This window comes from Hemicordylus capensis, chromosome 2 (assembly GCF_027244095.1).
Source record: "Hemicordylus capensis ecotype Gifberg chromosome 2, rHemCap1.1.pri, whole genome shotgun sequence".
Classification (NCBI taxonomy): domain Eukaryota; kingdom Metazoa; phylum Chordata; class Lepidosauria; order Squamata; family Cordylidae; genus Hemicordylus; species Hemicordylus capensis.
In genome coordinates this window covers 139230009-139248530 of record NC_069658.1, presented here as the reverse complement: position 1 = coordinate 139248530, position 18522 = coordinate 139230009, and the positions used below count along the sequence as shown (strand labels likewise).

The 18522-nt window shown below is 46.8% G+C and overlaps 1 protein-coding gene across 2 annotated transcripts; it reads left to right on the top strand.

The window, feature by feature from the left end:
• The first annotated feature begins 7774 nt into the window (after positions 1-7774).
• LOC128346827 (tripartite motif-containing protein 2-like) lies at positions 7775-18321 on the top strand. 2 transcript variants are annotated; one of them, XM_053300542.1, is made up of 3 exons: positions 7775-7906; positions 11492-12025; positions 17738-18321. In XM_053300542.1, the coding sequence occupies exons 1-3, from the start codon at positions 7883-7885 to the stop codon at positions 18083-18085; spliced, it is 906 nt and encodes a 301-aa protein (XP_053156517.1). In that variant the 5' UTR covers positions 7775-7882; the 3' UTR covers positions 18086-18321. The 2 variants fall into 2 exon arrangements, with proteins under 2 accessions (XP_053156517.1, XP_053156518.1); XM_053300543.1 differs by having other exon boundaries at positions 7843-7906; positions 11558-12025.
• Positions 18322-18522: the final 201 nt, after the last annotated feature.

The window sequence follows — 18522 nt, the reverse complement described above, 5'->3', positions numbered from 1 at the left end:
ACACACACACACACACACACACACACACACACACAAAGCTGGGTGATCTCATAAGCTTAGGCTAAAAATATAGATAAGAGCAACAGAAATGAAGACAATTATGTATCACATTTCTTAAAGACTCAAGGCATTACGTATACATTATCTCGGTAAGCCTTACAACATCCCTGTAAAGTAGATCAGTTTTATTTTTATTATTCCCATATAGCACACTAGGGACAGAGATTGATGGATTTAGGGGATGGGGCTGTAACTCAGTGGTAAAACATCTGTTTTGTATGCAGAAGGCCCCAGGTTCCATCCCTGGCATCTTGTAGGCAGAGGTGCACTTAGGTAATTTTGGAGCCTGGACCTAAAGGCCTTTGGAGGGGGCCCCCACCACTGGAGGCCCCCCTCCTACAAGTTAATCATCACCCCCCTACACACACATACACACCATGACAAACACAGTATTTTTAACATGTGGGGTATATTTATGCCAATATGCAATAGCAGAAACATTTCAACACACAGCTTAACACATTCCTATCCCACATTTTTCTTTCCCCACTGCCCCCTCTGTTTCTAAAGCACCCAGCACAGGTCACAATTGCACTCGGCCACCTGGTGCAGTACAGGCAAACAGTGACCACACCACCCAGGACAGTCTAAAGAGGATTTTGGAGCCCCCAGGGGGTGTGGTGGCCCTGGACTTTGGCCCCAAAGTCCAGGGGTAAGAGTGCCACTGCTTGTAGGGCTGGGAGAGACTCCTGCCTGAAATCCTGAAGAGTTGTTGCCCATCAATGTAGATTGTACTGAAGTAGATGAACCAATATCTGACTCAGTATTAAGCAGCTTCCTATGTTCTTACATTGAGCTAGTGTGGTTTGCCGTCTTCCAGAGTGTGCAAGGCTGAAATGAACATTGAACCAGGAGCTTTCCAGCCCATGCTGTTACCCAGCCACATCTGTAGCAGCCAGCAGAGAGGCATTTTCTTGAGAATGTTTCTAAATGGGCATGATGCAGTTTTGTTTCAAAGAACAGAAGCTGCGGCTCAGAAAACCAGAACAAAAGGCTCTGCTAAACAGGTGAAGTATCCTGTTGCACCATGATACTGGAGATTGTTCTATCCAGTATAATGCTATGGGAACAGTAATTGCAGTTGGAGCTCAGCTAGAGGTTGCACTGTATCCAGGTGCTGGGTGAGTTTATGGCAATTATCTTCTTTTATTGAGATGTCTCCAACATTCTTCCTCAAGGCAATGTGCAAGGGCACAGGGCTAGGGAATCGGGATGCTCAAATAGGTGAAGATTTGCTTATAGGTGACTGATTGCTTTGAAGGAATGCAAAGACAAAAGGAGTCAAAGGATGGTCTGGGTAGGCTTTTTAGAAATAAATATCTTGTAGAGTATGTGAAGTATGTTGTCCATCACTGCAGGTTTATTTCTCTGGCTGGGTTCATGCAACCATAAGGATCTCCACCTCCATCCTCAAAGGCAGGATGCCTCTGAGTACCATTTGCAGGGGAGTAACAGCAGGAGAGAGGGCATGTCCTCAACTCCTGCTGTAGGCTTCCAGTGGCATCTGGTGGGCCACTGTGTGAAACAGGATGCTAGACTAGATGGGTCTTGGGCCTGATCCAGCAGGGCTGTTTTTATGATCCTGGTTCAAGAATTAATCTGAATGAGTGAGCTCAGTAGAGCTGATTTTGAGAATGCAAAATTTCAGGGCAATACTGGTCAAACCACTTTGGTTAACCAGCATTTAATCAGGATAAATTTATTTATTCATTCATTCATTTATTCATTTAATTTAATTTTTATGCCACCCTTCCAAAATGGCTCAGGGCGGTTTACAATTAAAACAGTAAAGAGGTAAAACAAAAATTAAAAAACAATATAACACTTAACAATTTAAAAACATATTAAAACAACAATTAAACAATTGCAGTAATTAAAAACCCTGAAACTGGGTTAAAACATTAAAACCGATTTTTAAACCCTGGAAAGCCAGGCCAAACAGATACGTTTTAAGGGCTCTCCTGAAGGCTAATAGAGCATTCAAATTATGGATTTCCACAGGGAGCGCATTTCACAGCCCCGGAGCAGCTATAGAGAAGGCCCGCCTCCGAGTTACCACCAGACGAGCTGGTGGTAACTGGAGACGAACCTCCTCAAATGACCTTAATGTGCGAAAGGGATCACGCAGAAGAAGGCGCTCTCTGAGGTAACTAATGGCCTAAGCCGTTCAGGGCTTTAAAGGTAATAACCAGCACTTTGTATTTTGCCCGGAAACATATCGGCAGCCAATGCAGTTGTTTCAAAACAGGCATAATATGGTTTCTCTGGGTTACCCCAGAGACCAGTCTGGCAGCTGCATTCTGAAGTTTCCAAACTACGTACAAAGGCAGCCCCACGTAGAGCGCATTGCAATAGTGAAGCCGGGAGGTTACCAGCTGGTGCACCACTGTTTTGAGGTCATCCTCTTCAAGGAATGGGCGCAGCTGTCGAATCAGCTGAAGCTGATAGAAAGCACTTCTGGCCACTGCCTCCACCTGAGATACCGGGGTGAGGCCTGGGTCCAGGAGTACTCCCAAGCTGCACACCTGCTCCTTCTGGGGGAGTGTAACCCCATCCAGCACGGGAAGCTCTAACACACTCCTCAGATTCTGAGCCCCCACAATGAGCACCTCCGTCTTGCTTGGATTCAGCTTCAATTTGTTATCCCTCTTCTAGCCCATTACTGCCTGTAGGCAGGCATTTAGAGAATGAGTGCCATTTCCTGAAGAATAAAGGGAGAAGTAGATTTGGGTGTCATCAGCATACTGATAACACCCAGCACCAAATCTCCTGATGACCTCACCCAGTGGGTTCATGTAGATATTGAAAAGCATTGGTGACAGAATGGAGCCCTGGGGGACTCCATATAACAGCTCCTGCTTTGAGGAGCGACTGTCACCAAGCTCCACCATCTGGGATCTACCTGAGAGATAGGAACAGAACCACTGCAAAGCAGTGCCTCCTATTCCCAAATCCCCCAGGTGACCCAGAAGGATACCATGGTCGATGGTATCAAATCCCGCCAAGAGATCCAAGAGGACCAACAGAGTCACACACCCTCTGTCGATTCCCAGGTAAAGGCCATCCATCGGGCCAACCAAGGCTGACTCATCCCCATAGCCTGTTCTAAAGCCAGTTTGAAATGGGTCTAGATAATCAGTTTCCTCCAAGACTGCCTGGAGCTGGGTGGCCACCACCCTCTCAATTACCTTGCCCAACCAGGGGAGATTGGAGATTGGCCTATAACTATCCATCGCTGAGGGATCCATGAAAGGCTTCTTAAGAAGAGGTCTAACTATTGCCTCCTTCAAACAAGGAGGCACCCTACCCTCCTTCAGCAATACATTTATGATATTAACTAGGCCATCTCCAACAATCTCTCCGCTAGATCGAAGCAGTCAGGTTGGGCAAGGATCCAGAGAACAAGTGGTAGGCCATACCGCTCCAAGCAGCTTGTCCACGTCATCAGGAGTCACGGATTGAAACTGATTCAACCTAACACTGCAAGAGGGATCACTGGATACCTCCCTCACAGACCCTGCAGAAATAGTGAAGTCCAAGTTGGCCTGAATACAGGAGATTTTATCTGCAAAGAACCCACTAAAGGCGTCACAGCAGAGTATCTCCCGGAGCTGATTTGAGGCAGAAGGAGCAGAGATTATACTTCCCACAACCCGGGATAACTCTGCCGTACATGCACTCGCAGACGCAATGCGCGCTGACCAAAAACTCTTTTTTGCTGCACACACTGCCATCACATAAGTCTTCAAATGGGCTCTATGCTGCATCCTGTCAGATTCGAGCCGAGTTCTCCTCCACTTGCATTCCAGTTGCCTACCCAGCTGCTTCACCCCCCGCAACTCCTCAGTATACCAGGGGGCCGTCTTAGAAGCAGGCCTGGAGGGATACAGGAGCAATCATATCTGCTGCCCTCATGAGTTCTCTATTCCAGGTTCCCACCAGGGCATCGACAGAATCACTGGCTACACCAACATCAAAACCTCCAAGGCCTTTTGGAAACCTACTGGGTCCAGCAGCCTTTTTGGGTGGACCATCCTAATAGGTCCATCACCCCTGCAGGTGTGGGTTGTGACCGTGATACCAACCTTAACCAGGTAGTGGTCCGTCCATGACAATGGGGTAACCACTGGATCCCCCACCCACGGAACACCCCCCTGATCCGAACAGAAGGCCAAATCGAGTGTGTGACCGGCAACATGAGTTGGTTCAGAAATTAATTCGGATAGGCCCATAGTTGTCATGGCCACTATGAACTCCTGAGCCGCACCAGACAAGCCAGCCCCAAAGTGGATATTGAAGTCCCCCAGCACCAAGAGCCAGGGAGACTCCAACACCAACTCCACGACCAGCTCCGTCAGCTCAGTTAGGGAGTCAGTTGGGCAGCGGGGTGAACAGCACACCAAAGGAATCCCCAATCTATCCCTAGTTCCCAGCCTCAGAAATATACACTCAATATAGGTCAACTGTCTCACAGGGGCCCTGGTATGGGAGATAGTATTTTTATGGACCACAGCCACTCCCCACACACACATGCCCACTTCCCCTAACCTGCTCAACAACAGAGTAACCTGGTGGGAGAAGTTGAGCCCACAATGGGCCACTCGCCTCCCCCAACCGGGTCTCAGTTATACATGCCAGGTCAACTCCCTCATCCATGATCAAATGATGGACAATTTCGGTCTTATTTTGAACTGACCTGGCATTACAAAGGAGCAAGGTCAGGCTCTGTGGGTAGTTGGTGCTGCTCCTCAAGGCCTGAGACTAGTTGTCAGAACAGTTGGAAGTAGAAACAGTTACTAAATTGCTAATTTCTCTTCCCCTGTAACGGCCAGCTGTTCTGCCAGCACCAATTCTTCTGTTCCCCACCACTACAGCAATAGCGGCCCCAAGGCTGCCGAGCGCACCCCCTGCATCAGCCCCCCCAGGAGAGCCCAAACACATCTCATCAACTAGGCCTGGCACAACTCAGGGCAATAAAAACAGCCCTTTAACCCAAACCTCCACCCACCCACGATACAACGATCCCCCAGCCCTCAGTCCCACCCCCGAAGGCTGGCCCCCTTTGGTGGCTGGCCACCTACAGGTAGGCCACCAGCCGTGCTGCTGACGTGTCTTCAGTGATTTGTGAGCCTCTAAATTCCCAGCAGCCCCTCCTGCTACAAAGGACGGCTGGCTGACACAGGTGTTAAGTGTCAAGGCTTTCCTGAAGGCAGCAGGCTGGCAGGCAGCTCCTTGTCCGGGCAAGATGGAAAAGTAAACCCAGAGGGGCCAGATGTAAAGGCCAAGCAGGGGGAGGGAGAGGGGGAAATGACCATCAAACCCTCCCAACCTGCTCCTCCTAAATAACCACGATCTATTAAACAGATCTATTAATCTGGTTAAATGTTGGTTAACCAGAGCAGTTCAGCCCTGACTGCCCTGAAATTTTGCATTCTCACTATCAGCTACACAAGGCTCACTAATCCAGATTAACTTTTGAACCAGGATCCTTGTGACCGTGTCAACCCAGCCTCTGATATGGTAAATGAAGCACATGTTCCATTGAATGAATATTGCTAGCTAAAGATGTAACAAACAGGAAATACACTGATATTCTCTGTTCTATGTAATTTGATTGTGCTGAACAGTTAAATATGTTCTTATGCAAACTGATATGTTGAAACTACAGGGAATGGGAAAGAAGCATGGTCTGAAGGCTCATGATACCGCCATCTGTTTGGGTCTTCTCAGTGCCTGGCTGGGAAACTGTCACACCCTCCCACATTTTGTAGATGAAAATAGACACTAACTTGTGTAACAGCCCATTCTCATACCAAGGATTATTGCCCAACCTCCTACCACCATTACACATTGCTGAAGGCGGAATTCCACCTGCTATATCCTGTGCACTGCACAGTGCCTTAGTGTTGGGCACCCATTTCCATGCAGGTGCACTAGGGGCATGATGCATCTACTTGGAAATGTACTTTCGAGGGACTCTAGGGAGGGCGCTGGAGCCTGCAGAATGACAACGCTAGCAACTCACATGGGGGGGGGGAATTGAAGGCAGCATTCTCAAGAGGCAAAAATCGGGAGAGTGGCCCACATTCCATGCAGTGGAATATTGGCGTTAAGGACCCAACGGGGCTAAGGCAACCCCAATGGTGTGGAACAACCACAATGGTGAAAGGCAACCCCAATGGTGTGCAACAACAGGGCAGATGTGGAATGTCTTAAAACAACTTCCGGGCAGTTGTGCAGTACTACTTCCGATGTTTCCAACTGAGGTCAAGATGCGAAGGCCTGGGGGGAAACTAGTGGGGAAACAGATGGGGGAAAATGGTGGGGAAACATATACAGAATGTATATATGTGATATACATTCAAGTATATCACAATAGCACCATCCGCTGACAATGTGTGAGTAAGCCATGAAAAAGTCATGTCTTTTCAATACTACTTTCATTCTGTCTTGGGAAAAAACATGGATTTTTCACAAATGGTCAACAGATGGCACTAGGAACTTAGGCAACATACTTAAATATCACATGGAAGGCTCGTTGCATCTCCAATTGAAATGTGCACGGAAGCCGGAATAAATCAAGTAGCTCTCCAGTTTACTATTTACTGGTGATGTTCATAGCCTGCTTTTCTTCTCAGGGTGGCATGCGTAAGTTCCCAGCCTTCTAGGCAGTCTGTTCACCCCACCATGCCTGGGACCCTAAAGGCACAAGTACAGACAGCAGTTGAAAAGCTAGCAAGCCTGCACTATACTCTGAATTATTTTGAGAGGGCATACAAGCAACTCACAAACGCTTACCTTTGCAGTGGCTGCACATAGTTAATTGGAGACAGTCGCGCAGTAGATCTGATGTGAGCATTAATTTCAAGTCGATGTGTCAATTTAAAGCAGCCACCACCATGAGAAGCCACCTTTGCTCACCTAGCCGCAGGCCGTTTCTTTCAAACAAGTTGTGGCCATCCATACATGTTAATAATAATGACCATTCAAATCCAAGGTTACACAAAACTTGGATTTTATTTCACCATCTCTACAAATAATTAGCAGTCGCTTGTCACTTTGGATTACATGGCTCATAATCAGAAATGGCAAATATGTCTTCATATGTTCTTTACATTGTTTGCTGGATCCTGACAATAGCATTCAGAAATCTTCGTCCCCACAGACACAAAGCCACCTTTAAGATCTGAATTTGAATCACTGATCAACCAGGAAGCTGACTGGCTGCCCTTGAGTCAGTCACTCTCTCTTTCTCTCATCTTAACCTACCTTACAAGATTGTTGTGAGGATGAAAGGAAGGGAGCATGTAAGGTGCCCTCAGCTCTTGGGAGAAAGGGTAGGATAAGATGTAACAAAAATTAAAAAAAAATGCCATGCTAAATTTCAGTCCTAGCCTAATATACCATTACTTCGATGGGATCTTAGTTTGACCTCCTTATTTTAAATTTAATTTTAATTCCTCATAGTCTTGGAATTAATTTGTGTTCTAGGGAGGAACTTCACCCCTGTCCAAGAAGCAATGTTAGATTCTTATTTTTTGAAGGAGCTGGAAGATGAGCAGGTACAGATCTCTGTCTTGTTTGTTTTATATCTTATTTGGATCCTGGTCCTCTTTCTGCACATTTTACACATCTTCAGCATTTTGCAGCACTGATGTAACAATAGGAGTTGAGGGAGAGGAAGGAAAGCAGGAGGTGATGGTGATAGTGATGATGGAGAGCTCATAGGAGAGAAACAGAGGCTGTAGGGGCAATGAGCAGTCTGTCAGTGCTTTGGTGAATCACAGTTCCTGGATCTCCAAGGGTGTTTTTCTTGTTCTACATGCTGCCCACTATGTTCAGAGAGGTAACTTTTTCCTATTACCTTATGGCTGAGTAGACTTTACTCCAGTGGCAGCACCCATTTCCCAGGTAGTGTAAAACCCGGCCCAATTCCAAGTACCATAGGAAATGGAGTTACTCTGTAACTCTTTGAGATCTTGCTGTTGCCTTTGTGCTTTTCTTGTAAGCTTCCTGGAGGCATCTGTTTGGGCAGTGCTCAAATTTTGGGGCCAGGTGGAGAGACAGAGGAATCACCTACCTTTTGTAATGCCCTCTTAGCTACTGTTTTATAGAAGGTTGTGAGGGCATGGTTTTCCTAATAATGGGGGGAATCAGGGCTTTGGGATTTGATTAAGGGCTCTCTTATTTCTTCTCCTGTGATTTAAGCTAGCCTCTGTAAGAAGCAGACTATTAGGCAAGGTGGAGCTTTAGTCTGAACAAGTAAGCTTCCTCCTGTCTAACATCTCTGGGGTTTGTCAAGGAGCACTTGAGCATTTAAGCCCCAGTTCCTTTCCCCAGATATTCTTTCCTCCAATATGATATATGTCATCACCTGCCATCAGTGTCCCTCCATTTTTTAAGCTGAAGAGATCAGTCTTGACAAAAGGGAATAATGCATACAAATCACACATTTGACAGGCAATATTCAGAAACTGAGATGGGCTGAGACTCAGGAGGGTAGTTAAGCATGTCTCGGGATTTTATTTATTTAATTGATTGATGGGCATTTGAGCGTAAAGTTAACATACTTTTGTCAGAAAAGTTTGCGAATCCAGCATGTAACTGTGGCTTTCAAATGAGTTAACAAATTTGATACTAAAGAACTTGGGCTCAACAAGTACTGGGAATGTCTCTCCAACGACAATAAATATTTTTTTCTCCGATAGGTATCAATGCTCCCCCCTCCCCCCCACTCAGTTATAATTTATCACGAGTTGCCATTAATTGAGAATCATCATACACATTGTGATCGGGTCTTGTGTTTATCTTCACACCATACCAATCTAACAGGCCCTCTGTAATTTCTTGCATTTCCTTAGCAATTTGATCCCACTGTGTCGGGATGCCACGCTACCTGGTTGCTTGGGTGGCCCTATGGAGTCGGGAGAAGGGCGTGGCATCCCTCCTGTGGGGCTTTCATTCTCTGCAGGAGGCAGTGGGGATGAGAAGGGTCCAGGCTGGTTGGATCCCAGTGGGGTTGAGAGGGCAAGGCAGGGAGACCCGCAGGAAACAGCTCTAGGGAGACAGCAAGGTCGGGTGTGGCAGGAAACAGGAAGCAAGGTCAGGAAGGGGGCGGGCCTGGGAGTGAGCTTTAAGCTCTGTCAGATCTGCACTGGGGCATTTAAAGGCAAGGCAGCTGATGGGGAGGGGCTGCTTCTGAGTATGGGAGCCAGGAGTTCTCCAGGAGAGGGAACTGGCTGGATGCAGCAAGCCAGGAGGAGGACTCCGGTGCCTCCTTCCGTGGCTGTTCCTGAGGCTGGCCTTTTGTGGGGTGCTGCAGTCATTCTGGGGTTCAAGAAGGGCTAGGAGCTAGGGGTGTGCATGGAACTGGCAGTTCTGCCAGTTTGATAGCAGGGGTGTCTAACCTTTGACGAGCGGGGGAGGGTGCATTCACCCCTCTCGCTGCTTTCCCCCTGCCTGCGTCTGTTTGTTTCAAAGCCCATCAGGGTGGCAACATATCTCCCCCGTTGTCCAGTTATGACTGGAAGTCTCCAGTGCTCCAGCTCCAGTGGAGAGGCAGCCCCGCCACCATCGAGCCTCACCTTGCACATCCCGACTAGGAGCCCACCTCATCCCCTGGGAGACTGACACACTGCATAAAATGGTCTTTTCCCCTCTATACCCATATGTGTAGATATGCACCCTAACATAGATCAGGATGGGGCACCTGACACCTGTTCGTGGTAGGGATGTGCACAGAAACGTGGTGGGGTGGTTCGACACCAACGGGGGTGCCACGTTAAGGGCAGGGGAGGGTGCACTCCCCCCCCCCGCTGCTCCCCCCCAGCACTCATTGCTGGTAAAAAGCTTCGGGGCGGCAGCGTACCTCCCTCTTGCCCCTTCCCCCTCCACAGCCAGAAGTGGCCAGAAGTACCGGCTGCGCATACGCATGTCACGCGCACGTGCATGTCAGATGAGCGCATACATGCACGCAATGTGCGCACATGGACCCGGTACTTCTGGCCACTTCCGGCCGAGGAGGGGGAAGGGGCGGCAGGGAGGTACGCTGCCACCCCAAAGGTTTTTACCAGCGAGCGCTGGTGGCGGAAAAGCAGTAGGAGGGCCTCTGAACAGGTTCATGCACATCCCTAGTTAGCAGCTAGAATCCTTGCAAACCCAAACTCAAGTTGCTTACATAAGAACCTAAGAGTACTTTGCTGGCTAAGGCCCAAGGCCTACCTAGTCCATCATCCTGTTTCTCACAGTGACCCACTCAGATGCTCTGGGCAGCCCCCAAGCAGGAGATGAAGGCATGCCCCTTCTTTCAAATTGCTCCCCTGCAATTGGCACATAGAGGCATCCTCCCTCTGAACCTGGAGGTTGCCTATAGCCATCCAAATTAGTAGCCATTGATAGACTTATCCTTGCATGAATGTGTCTCACCCCCTTTTAAAGCTTTCCAAGGTGATGGCCATCACCACATCATGTGTCAACTAATGCCATAGAGCACTTATATATGCTTTGTGAAGCACATAACCATATCTATCTATCTATCTATCTATCTATCTATCTATCTATCTATCTATCTATCTATCTCTATCTCTATCCGAAATTCCCTGCCAATCAGTTTCAGCTTGCTTCCCCCCAACTCCAGCAGTCATTATTGCCACTGGGTGACTCTCCAGCCTCTCACTGTCTTTGCTTTACATTGATTAAGATGCTTGACTGGCTAGACAGAGCTGCAAGGGCGTACAACTCCTGCTCCCCACTCCCATTTCCATGTTAGCAGGAGGTGCTAGTGTTGAATGGAATGTGTGCTCTGTTCATATGAAAGCTTCAAAAAGGATTTGGGCAAATGCAAGAAAGAAGAGTCCACTAATGGCTAGTAGCCTAATAGCCTAATCAGTCCAAAACTGAACCTCCGTGTGCCGAGGCAGTCTACTTCTAATTAACAGATGTTGGGGACAAATATAAAGGGATGGCTATCTTGTGCTTGTGGGCTTCCCAGAGGCATCTGGCCGGTCACTGTTGGAAGCAGGTTGCTACATATAATGGACTTCGATTTGATCCAGCAAACATGAGTGCATCCTCACAATCAAAATAGTTGTGGAAGAGACACATTTGCATCATACATTTAAAGCATGTCAGTAGACCATGGGAGTTGGCGGGGTTGTTTGGTGGTCAGCCCATCCCTATTCTAGGGGACCACTTCAAGTCTCTGACAAAGTGGGTTCCCTAGTTCAGGGGTTCCCAACCTTGGGTCCTGAGATGCTGTTGGACTACAAATCCCATCATCCCTTGCCACAGCAGCCAGTGGTATCTAAGGATCCAAGGTCAGGAACCCCTGAGCTAGCTGATGAAAACTGCATTATATTTATTAATCTTTAAAGTGCCCAAAGACTCCTGGTTGTTGTTGTTTTTTCTTTAATATGTCTGCCTGATTGACAAGACTAAAATATTTAATAACAAGTGGAGACTTTCCGGAATCCAGAAGGTTCATTACAACCGTTTACAGAAAGTAGTAGGAGAGTTTGGCACTGCAACTGGGAAGCTGATCTGGCCAACCAGTGTGACAACAGCTCCTGATGGTGACTTGGTGGTGAAAGATAGTGGAACTGGAAACATCCAGATCTTCAACTCTGAGGGCCTCCCAAAGGAAAGGTTTCCCTATGGATTTGAACCAATCAAAGGACTGGGAGACGTCACATGCATGAAGAGTGGTGTGATACTTGTGACAAGTGGAACAAGAATCATCCAGCTCTTCTCAAAAGATGGTGAGCTCATCCATGAGCTGAAGTCCCCAAAAGTCACCTGGCCTTATTCATATGGGATAACAGTCCTGCAGTCCAACAAAATTGCTGTGTCAGACTGGTCCAATGGAGGCAAAATCAACATCATTGGAGTAGATTGGAGAATGAATGCCATCCTGAAGACACAAGCCATAGAGGGATTTCATAGGCCAGTGCGCATAGCTGTCAATAAGGTACAGTATAATGACCAGAAGGGCAAAACAATACTTTTAAGTATTTATGGGTTGGTAGCACAGAATGCCAGGGGGGCATAGCTACTGTATAATTGAATGGGTGGGGAGGGCAACAAATGTCCCTGAGGGAGCGGGGGGGGTGCTTGGTGACAACTTGCTCTTTGCTTTCTCCTTCATGGCTTTTTGAAGAAGGAAGGGGGAAAGGGGGCGGGGACCATCTTCACCTTTTTGTCCCGGGGCCTACTCCAACCAGCCAGCATGGTGTAGTGGTTAGAGTGCTGGACTAGGACCGGGGAGACCTGAGTTCGAATCCCCATTCAGCCATGAGACTTGCTGGGTGACTCTGGGCCAATCACTTCTCTCTCAGCCTAACCTACTTCACAGGGTTGTTGTGAGGAGAAACCCAAGTATGTAGTACACTGGGCTCCTTGGAGGAAGAGTGGGATATAAATGTAAAAAAAACCCAAACAAACAAACCTTGCTATGCCCCTGTAGGATGGGTTATATCTTCAGCCTAGAGATTCCCAGCCTGCGGTACTCCAGATGTTGCTGAATTACAATTCCCATGATTTGGAGCAGAGAAATGGTGAGAAAGGCAAGAAATGAGTACCCTCCCACTACTGTTTCTCTGCTTCTGTTCATCCTTCTGGAAACAGCCTTTGCAGTTCTAAAAGGATCATTATTAGGTTCACATATAACTTGATGTCTTGGTCAACACATACAGCAAATAAGGAAGAAGTGATGGAGTAGAGTTCTGCGGTTGTTGAATTAATGGTACCACTTCAGAGTACATCAGAGATACCATTTTTAAAATGTTCCCTTGCATTAAAAATCAAACAAACAAACCCTACCTGAAAGTAGAAAAACAGCATAGCAATGAGTGAGCTAGACAAGGTGGTCATTCACACAACTGAAAACTGTGTCTTACCCAGGTTTGGGAGCTATTTGTGCTCTGAATTCTCAGCTGTGTGGGTGCAAACAACTGGATAGGAGGAGGGAGACGTGGTTGTGTGGAATCAAGGGAGGAGGCAAAGCTTTGGGTATTGTCTGGGCAGACAATACTGAGCTAGATGAACCAATGGTTTGACTCAGTATAAAGCAGCTTAATATGTTCCTATGTTCCTATGTTCCTGCCTCCTTGCCCTGCAGCCAGCATATGGCTGTTGCAGTGGACTCAGCCATAGGGGGAAATGTCTACTTGGTAGCAGCAGCAAAAGGTTAGGAGGTATAGAAAGCTGTTCCTCCACATCCTATAAGGGGCTTGTTTTGTGGCAGAAAATTACAATAACTTCTGGAACTGAAGCCCACCCACCCCCACAGACCATAATTCTACCCCCATGTGGAGGAATCTGCCCTTTGCCTTCATAAAAAAGGGTAAAGCACCCCCTTTTTGCTCCAGCCTTTAGATCACCTGGAATTACTTCACACAGGGCTTTGATACTGAGCACAGATGTAGCGCAGGGTAGGAGGGCTCTGTATATTTAATTCGAAGCAGATCAATCAATCTATTGATTTCAATTTAAAAAAACATTCAAAAAATTCCTTTATGTGGCTTGTTTTCATTGTGGCAGAAAATAAATGGCTTGTTTCATGTAGCAGAAAATTACAAAAACCTCCGAAGTTGAAGCCTCCCCTTGGACCATCAGTCCACCCCCATGTGGATGAATCTACCCTTTGCCTTCATAAAAAGAGCAAAGCACCCCCTTTTTGCCACACTCATTAGATATCCTGGAATGGCTTGGCATAGGTGGTTGATATTGAGCACAGAAGTAGAGCAGGGTGGGAAAATTCTGTGTATTTAATTTAAAGCAGATCAGTCAATCCAATGATTTTTAAAATGATCTTCCCTACTGCAGTAAAGCTGCCAGAAAGACTTATCTCTATCCATAGAGTACTTCACACCTATTGAAATTGGAGATAATTGTAAACATCTGAATAAACAAACTTTTAAATAAATAAATAAATGCACTATGCTCAAGTTGGTTTGCGGTTCAGAAGGTCTGATTGAGAACTGCGGTTTTAACTTTTTCTCTCACAGTATATGCAGTATATATCCAAGCTTATTTGTGATCCAGGTGTGTGTTTGAACTGTGGAGCAAGAGACACACATATGTTGTGTCCCAGTTGGTTTATGAATGGTCAAGAATCCATTGGGGTTGTGCTGCCTTTTTTTACAAATGCACTCTGGCCAAGACCTGTGGATTTGTGGTGAATGATCAAGAAAGTGTGTGGATTCTTTGGGGTGGTTGCATAGTTTTTCCTCCACCCCCAAATGCACCTTAGCCCACACCTGTGGTTTTGTGATGAATGATCAAGAAGGTGTGCAGAACCTTCAGCTGTTCAGCTGGTGGGAGGAGCTGGCTGAGGCAGAGCACTCTGTGTGCTGCTGCCTCAGTCTGTACCTGCCTTCCTGTTCCTGCCTGCCCACGCCAATGGGAAGCTGTGTAAAACTAGGGGTGGAGCCACCATTTGGCGAAAGGGTTCAAACAACCCAGGCCACCAATGGAAAAAGGCTGCCGAGCCCGGCCCCGTGGCTCGGGCTCCATAGGAGCCCAGAGCAAACTCCCCCCTCCCATGCCCGGGTTAACTCTTCGCCAATTATTTCAGTCAGCTCCAACGGCCCAATAGAACATTTCCCCCTTCCTCTCTGGAGGGAGAGAAAGGGGGAAATGAAATGAGGAGGGGAGAGATCGTTCGGGCTCTCAGTAGCCCAAGCCACGCCCCCTTGACAATGGGGCGTGGCCTGGGCTGCCAAGAGCCTGAACAAGCTCTCCCCTCGTCATTTCAGGCAGTCTCAGCTGCCTGATAGGACGTTTCCCCCTTTCTCTTCCTCCAGAGAGGGAGAGCAAGGGAAAAATGTTCTATCAGGCAGTCGGAGCTGCCTGAAATAATTGGCAAAGAATTCACCCGGGCTCTCGGTGGCCCAGCATGGGAGGGGGGAGACTCTCGGTGCGTGGGAGGGGGGAGTTCAGTAATATCTAGAGTACCACAGGTTGGGAACCTCTGCTCTAGCCAAAATGTACTTAGTGAAGCATGTAGTAACTTTTACACATTGTCTCATTGGAGGATTTAGAAAGGGTAGCATCATTGCAATCATATGGTCCTTTTCAGTGTCCTGACATCTTTGTGCAGGCTCTTCCGAGAAGCTCGCCTGCTTTCAGTCCTGTCCCAACCAGCCTTACCTGTGGCGTCTGGTGGACTACTGATGTTGACAGAGGCCTAGATATCATAGCTCTTTGGTCTGAACAGAGTGGTCACTGAGAGAGGGAAAATGAACTGAATTTGTTACTTTGCAGAGCATATTTCAATGCATGCTGAGCTGTGACTTCCTTTGAATTGGCTGGAAGTTGGACTTACATGAGTTGCCTTTTCATAAATGGTTCATGACAAATAAGGTGTGCTCACCCCAATGGGCATGTTTTAGAGGTGTGCAATCATTTTGGGGATAAATGTGTATCAATTTGAAATGTGTATCAAATTCAATAGGGTCCATTTGGAGTCCTATTCACCCAACACAAACATGCTAGGGACCAACTGGTCCAAACTAGTTTAATTTTTTGTAACCCCATTCATTTTTAAGGTAGCTTCTTATAATTAAAAGAACTAATTTTAATTTTATGAATAGCTTTCCCTGCTGCTTTTGTTAGCGGCAACAGCAGCTCAGCTGCACATCTACCTCCCAAGAAGTGCATTTTAAGTACTTATTCCACACTGGAAAAATAGTAATATCCTGCAACTGTGTGGATGAGCAAACTGGCCACCACCATTAAACATTTTTGTAATGCACACCTCTTGCATATTTTTTCCCATGTATAGGCACAAAGTTTTTCTGACCCAGAAAGGGAGGTTGAGATGCAGAAACTGGAATCTACACGAGGGCTGATATGGATACAAAATGTATGCCTGGATCACATTAAAGTGGCTAGATGCATCTTTTGATGTAAATGGGATGAACATTCATGTCTCAGGCTCCTAGCTGCTGCATGTGACTAATGATACAGATAGACCTGAGCTGGGACCAGGGGCCCTAATTTCTTTCTTACCTTGCCCCTTCAGAATTAGTTAAAATATTTTATTTTGTGCTCAACACAACATCTCATTTTATCTTCACAACAACCTTGTGAAGTAGGATGGCAGGGGAGAAAATAACTGGCCAAGGTTCATACAACAGTGTTCTTCAGTGCAAGGTCTGAGCGCCAGCAGCAGCTCCCACTGATCCTAATTGCAGCTCCCTGACTAATTGCAAAGTGGAATATTCAGCACAACACTTCTGGCACAGCACAGAGACAACCATTTCTACTGCATAGTACTAGGCTTTGCCCAGCACCGGTGAGGTTCTTTTAAGGGAAACAGAGCCTTCTCAAGCCCCAGTACCATCTTGGAAGGTGCATATGGAACTCTGGGAAGTGTAGTTCTTCTCAGGGGTTCCTTCACAGATCTCTGGGGGCGGGGAGGGGGAAGGTCGAGAAGGACTACATCGCCCAGGGCTTCATACCAGCCTTCCAAGATGGCACTGGGATTTGACAGGACTCCGTTTCTCTTAAAAGCACACACAACAAGAGCACAGACACACCCCATTGATACTAGGTAAAGCATAGCACTCCACAAAGGTCAGCACTATAGGAAATGGCTTTCACATTGGATATTTTTTGCCAAAGTGGCACCCACTTGAAAAATAGTGAAGATCACCGTCATACAGCATTAGGACTTGACACAGCAGGTTGAATGAGTGCCCTATAGGATTCAATCAAGGATTCAGATGGTATGTTGATGCCCAGGTTTGGCTGACTCACACTCTCATTCATATATATATATAGCAGCTTTGGGAAGAGCAGAAGTTCCAGGTTTCCTCCCTCGCTTCTCCAAGATAGGGCTGAGAGAGATTCCTGCCTGCAACCTTGGAGAAGCTGCTGCTAGTCTGTGAAGACAATACTGAGCTAGATAGACCAATGGTTTGACTCAGTATATAGCAGCTTCCTATGTTCCTAACAGGTCAAGTGGTGATACTCCATGACCAAAGACCTCCAGGCCAGCTTGCTTGTTGGGAACATCCCCAGGCTAGTTGTAGACCACTTTTATCTTGAGTCCCTACTTGGAACATAGGAAGTTCCTCGCTATAAGTAAAACTTATACTGAGTGAGACCATTGGTCCTTCTAGCTCAGTATTGGCTAAACTGACTGGAAGCAGCTTTACAAGGTTTCAGGAGGGAGTTTTTCCCAGCCCTACTTGGAGATGCCAGGGACTGAACCTGGGACCTTCTGCATGCAAAGCAGATGCTGTACCACTGAGTTGCAGCACCATCCCCTAAGGGGAATATCTGACAGCAGACAGCACTCAACGTGTAGTCATCCATCCAAATGCAAAGTAGAGGAGACCCTGCTTAGCAAAGGGGACAATTCATACTCACAACCACAAGACCTCCTGTCTTTCCCCCAAAGGAGGAAGCTTTCCACCGCAAAGTTTTACTTTTAGGGCCAAACTGCATTGGACATTAAATGAGCCATTGTGTAGTTAAAAACGTGCCTTTACTTTCAAGTAGCAGCTGTGTGAAGCTATGACTTGAATCAGGAGCATTGCATGAAGAGAGGGACTCAAAATGTTTTAACAAGTTCTGAAGTGACTTTTTGAAGCTTTTTACAACCAGGACAGTAAAAAGAAAGAAAAACACCTCTCTGACTTGGATTAATCAATATTGTTCTTTCCCCCCTCAGAATGAAGAGATATTAGTTACAGAAGGGCAGCTCTTTGGGAGATTCCAGGGCTGTTGTATCAAAGTTATCAACAGTGAAAGAAATCTAACACAGACAATAGGGCCCCGTTATGGAAAAAGATTTACTTTTGAAAACCCTTCTGGAATCTGCGTGGATCATCATGGGAATGTCTTTGTATCCGATGCAGGACAAAACTGCATTGTGATGTTTAACCCTGACTCTTCCCTCAGTGCTGTGATAGTGTCTGAAGGCTTGCAAGGCCCAAGCGGTCTCTCCATGTTGGACCATGGGGCCTTGGCCGTAGCCGATTGCTACAACCACTGCGTTAAAATCTATAAGTACAAATAAGTATGTTGGCAATCTTTGTTCTGTTAAAAGGACTGACTTGAAAGAACACAAGTGTTGGCGTGTCCATAGCCATTAGGGATATTTGTTTTTCCTCTCAGTCAGCAGAGAAATGGTAAATGGAGAGCGTTGTTCATTTCCTCAGAAAACGGCAGCATTTCTTTCATGTTCCTTAGGGCAGCCTCTCCAGGGTCAGGGAGTTGGACTCCCGCTTGTTCACTCCATTAAAAGTTCAGAATTGGCAACAAAACAGAAAAGTGATTTGTTTCGCCCAACTCCTTTGGTCTTGAGACCGCTTTCTGCCCCCTCTGAGCTGCTGCCCCTTGTGTCTGGCTTTATAAGGGTCCCTGGTCTAACAGTCCCACACATTGAATTAATATAATAGATTCCTGTGGTGCTGTGACACTTGCTTTTCGATGGGGCCTTGCTCAGCTGGAGAA